General features: G+C 41.5%; 1 protein-coding gene across 1 annotated transcript; it reads left to right on the top strand.

The window, feature by feature from the left end:
• The first annotated feature begins 723 nt into the window (after positions 1-723).
• On the top strand, positions 724-2,052 carry LOC140230829 (beta-1,3-galactosyltransferase 5-like). Its single transcript, XM_072310972.1, has one exon. It carries the CDS (start codon positions 741-743, stop codon positions 1,554-1,556), a length of 816 nt encoding a protein of 271 aa, XP_072167073.1. The 5' UTR covers positions 724-740; the 3' UTR covers positions 1,557-2,052.
• The last annotated feature ends 2,165 nt before the right edge of the window (positions 2,053-4,217 follow it).

Genomic DNA, 4,217 nt, shown 5'->3' with positions numbered 1-4,217 from the left:
ATGTAAAGATGCTATGTCACCGTCCTTGTTCATTGTGATATGTTATGACTTTTGAAAACATTCATATTCCTTATCCCAATCACTTCAAATTCTGTAACTCTGTACCCAGTATAGCTAATCTATAGATGTTCAGATGCAAGTCTAGAAATTATCCGGAGCTTTCCTTTAAGACGTTCGCTGCAGCCGCGTTTAATTTTAAAGTAAAATATGACTATGAAATTATAAAATAAATGATAATCGTTGCTCGTTATTTGTAATAGAATTTCTGTGAGAAACGGATGTAAAGTTTCAAAGTGATATACCACATCAAAGATATATCTTAGCATTCTTTCAATCAATATAGTTATAATTGACCCTTTGCTACTGCGGTTTTCTTTTTCAGCATGAACGTACGAACCTTGCCAGCCCGCCTTGCCTGCTTGCTGTTATTCGGGCAGATCGCCTTCTACTGTTTCGTGCACCTGAGGAGTCGGTCGACCAGACGAAAATATCCAAAACATATTCAGTTCTCCGGAATTTTCCAAGCCGTCTCCAGTCACAGATTAATACAGGGTAGTAGACTACATCGTTCGGATGAAGATTCACTCCGTGTTCATCATTCAGTTCAACCCCCGACTCTAAAGAAAACTGCGCAATTATATGATAGCGGAACTATACAAGAAAAGCCAAAGAAATCTTATCTAGAAAGACATGCCGACGAGCACAACTTCAGCTATCTGCACAACCCGTCAAACATCTGCATGACAGCAGGTAACACCAAAGAAAAAGTTTTCGTGATTTTCGTCGTAGTTACGGCGCCGAAAAATTCCTGGCGGCGCCGGGTGGTTCGCGAGACCTATGGTAGTCCAAGCGCGTGGCCCCAGCATGCTCGGGGCAGCTATAAACGTATATTTCTGCTTGGCTCGACCAGCAACGCGACCATACAACGATTCATCAACAAGGAGGCAGAAAAATATGGCGATATCGTGCAGGAGAGTTTCGTCGACGTCTACGAAAACCTAACGTTAAAGACCACTATGGCTCTGAAGTGGGTGACGAACTTCTGTCGCCATGCGCAGCTGATGATGAAAATCGACGACGACTCGATGATCAGCCAGACCCGTCTTTTGAGTATCCTCGACAAGTCGGCGCCGACCAACTGGACAGCCGGCGAGGTGATGGTGCAATCTCCGGTGTTTCGTAATCCCGATGCCAAGTTCTTCCTTTCCGAGGACTTCTACCCTCTTCCTACTTACCCTCCGTACCTCAACGGACCTGGCTACATCCTCTCCACAGATTTGGTAGAAGCCAGCTACCAGACGGCTCTGACCACGCCCATTTTTCCGTGGGAAGATGTCTTTGTCGGTTTCTGCCTCGCGAAGCTCAACGTTAAAATGGATAACACCACGTATCATCGATTTCTCTGGATTCCTTCTTTCGACAGCGTGGACGAGAGGCGAAAATACCTCGTGGTCGTGCGGAGGATGAGGTCATACGTGGTTGTGACGAACTTGGATTACAGATTCATGCGCATTATGTGGGCTGTCGGGAAGTTAAAACGTCCTGGTACCAAATGAATGCGTCAACTCGTTGAGATAAAAAATAAAATCCATGAATCATACAATCCAAGAGTTCAACACTAGGTAAAACAGCCCACGAGTTCGACATTACAACACGGGGCTTAATGTGTCGGTCTCGTGGGCCTTGTTTGCTTAGTGTCGAAGTCATTGGCTGTATGAATTGTGGACTGTACAACTCGTTGGCTGTGTGACTCATGGGCTGTATGAGTCGTGGGCTGTATGATTCGTTGGTGTCGAAGTTGTGACATGTACCCGTATTGCATTCAAACTATCATGCTTTTCTTTTTTTTCCCGGAAATTTGCAGACAGGGTTCCACATTAGAGGTGGTCCGGTGGCCCGGGGCCACTAAAATATGTCGGGCCATCAAATTTTCCAAAATGTTATCTTTTGGCGGCCCAATTGGGCAATTAAGTTTCAAGGTGGATTGATATATCTTAAAAATATGATCAATTTGGTATCCTTTCAACCGCGACGGTATTCACTCCTTTCATCAAAGTGATTATAACATACGAATGTCTGTCATACTTCCCATTTTACTCCAATTACGTCTCAGAAAACAAGCATTGTAAAACTCACAACTAGGGAAATCGTGACCTACAGAAAACATCGATTACTTCCCCGTTGTTTTTAAGGTTTCCAAAACAAGGCAAGCTGCAAGTCATATTGTCAGATTTTTTTTTCTGCTACCTTGAAAACTGGGAGACCTTTCACACAATGGTTATACCTTCTTTCTTGTGTATACTTAATATCTGACTAAAATTTGGCAACAATTCAAAACTCGGGCTGTATTGGAAATGTTACCGACGTTGGATGAGGCAGGAACTTAAACAGAGTCATCTTAACAATCAATGAAGATTAAAACAATCTTCTACAGGTATTTGGAAAAGACTCAAGTCTGTATAGTCTACAGAGAATTTTGAAATTGTGTGACTATTGGTCCCTATATGATGGTAAGAAGAAATGCTTGTTGAAAATTTTCTGCCACCATTACTCGTATAAAATCCCCCTCGTCGTCATTAACAGAATGCAGTGCAGCTCTGTATACTGACATTCTTCTGCCGTGGATCAGAAATTGGTGGACACAATCCTACCTGATTTCAAAGTGTGAGCCTCAAGGCGGTCAATATGATTTATATGTGCATCGTACTGCGGACACACCAGATTTGGAGTCTTTGATGTCTTTCGTACAAGACGTTTGGTTAATTCCGTTCTGGGATTCCGTTAAAGACAAGGTGTTGTATCGAAAGACATATTTCATTCTCCCCGCTCTATTTACATGCTTCTGTGATGAATATGAGCCAAATGTGAATAGTTTCATATAATCATATTTTGAATTCCTCATTCAAAGTTGGTTTAATTTTAAAAACAAACAACAAACCAGTGAGCCAAACCAGATCATGTGGTGCTATGTTCTCCGTGAAGTCGAATTTCTGTACTACTCCATTAGAGTAAAAGCTTATTAAAAAAATGTAATTATGTTATTGAATAGAATCTCTGTACCATGTCCATCTGTTTGAGTTGGTTTTTTAAATCGATATTGGGCCAAAAGTTTCAAACTTGATGCACAATGCAATAAAAGCTGATGAGACGATGACTGTCTTCATCGGCAGTTACAATGTATATCGTTTTGCAGTTTTGTACCATTCATCGTGGTCTGTGATCTGACCAAGTTCTCTTGGATGGTGCGAACATCTTCCACATAGATCTGATAAGATGCTTGCTCTGTTAATATTTAATCAGTCGCCCATGCACTCGGCTGCTGAATCACCACACACAAATGTTCGTCTGTGAATTCGCAAGCATACTGTCGTATTCATGAGGCACGGCAACTTCTTGAAGTAACCTGAAGGACGCCTTTTTTTTTTTGCATCAGAGGAAGAGAGAGAGAGAAGGGAAAATGAAATTCAAATACTTTTAAATTTGTAAAGCCTTTGCGGATGTTGATATCGATTTAACAAGAGTTATTCCCATATGCATAGAAATGGCAAGGACAGGGGAAATGATCAGGGGGCTATACATTAACCTTGTTTGTTAAACGCTACAGTCACAATACCAGCGCGAAAGTCGTTTTCAAATTACTCAATCAAGGAGGGATAACTTGTATACTCGTCGAATCTCGAACCCAAGACCAATTCGGTTTGGGACCTGTTTTTTATTGTAATTTCTAACTATGTCTAACAAAAGATAATCTATGCACTGACATAGCAACACACCTGGTTCATTCATTGCATAACCCATTGAAAGTGCTTTTGTTCTTCTTTGCAAGCCTCAAGTTATGGCCGCCATAAGTTGCCATGCTCTGAAGTCGGATTCATCTATATAGGTACATGTATCACACGATTGATGATATCATAATGACTTACGTTAATAATGTAAATACTAGTAAATGTGCTGGTCGTTTTCACGATTATGTCGTCTCTGAGATGACATTTTTTTTGTCACCAATACACAAAGTAGGATTTGATACCGGGCCGACATAATTCTAGCGTCTTTCTGTCCCTTCCCCTCTTCACACACACACACACACACACACACACACACACACACAAACAAACACACACGTGTGTATGTATGTGTATGAGCACATATTTGTATTATGTGTGTGCATTTGGCTACACGTGATTACAGGACCAAGTGTCCGAGCCGACAGGTGAAAT

This window comes from Diadema setosum, chromosome 7, assembly GCF_964275005.1.
Source record: "Diadema setosum chromosome 7, eeDiaSeto1, whole genome shotgun sequence".
Taxonomy (NCBI): domain Eukaryota; kingdom Metazoa; phylum Echinodermata; class Echinoidea; order Diadematoida; family Diadematidae; genus Diadema; species Diadema setosum.
The sequence above is the reverse complement of the archived record's forward strand: the minus strand, read 5'-3'. Positions and strand labels throughout refer to the sequence as shown.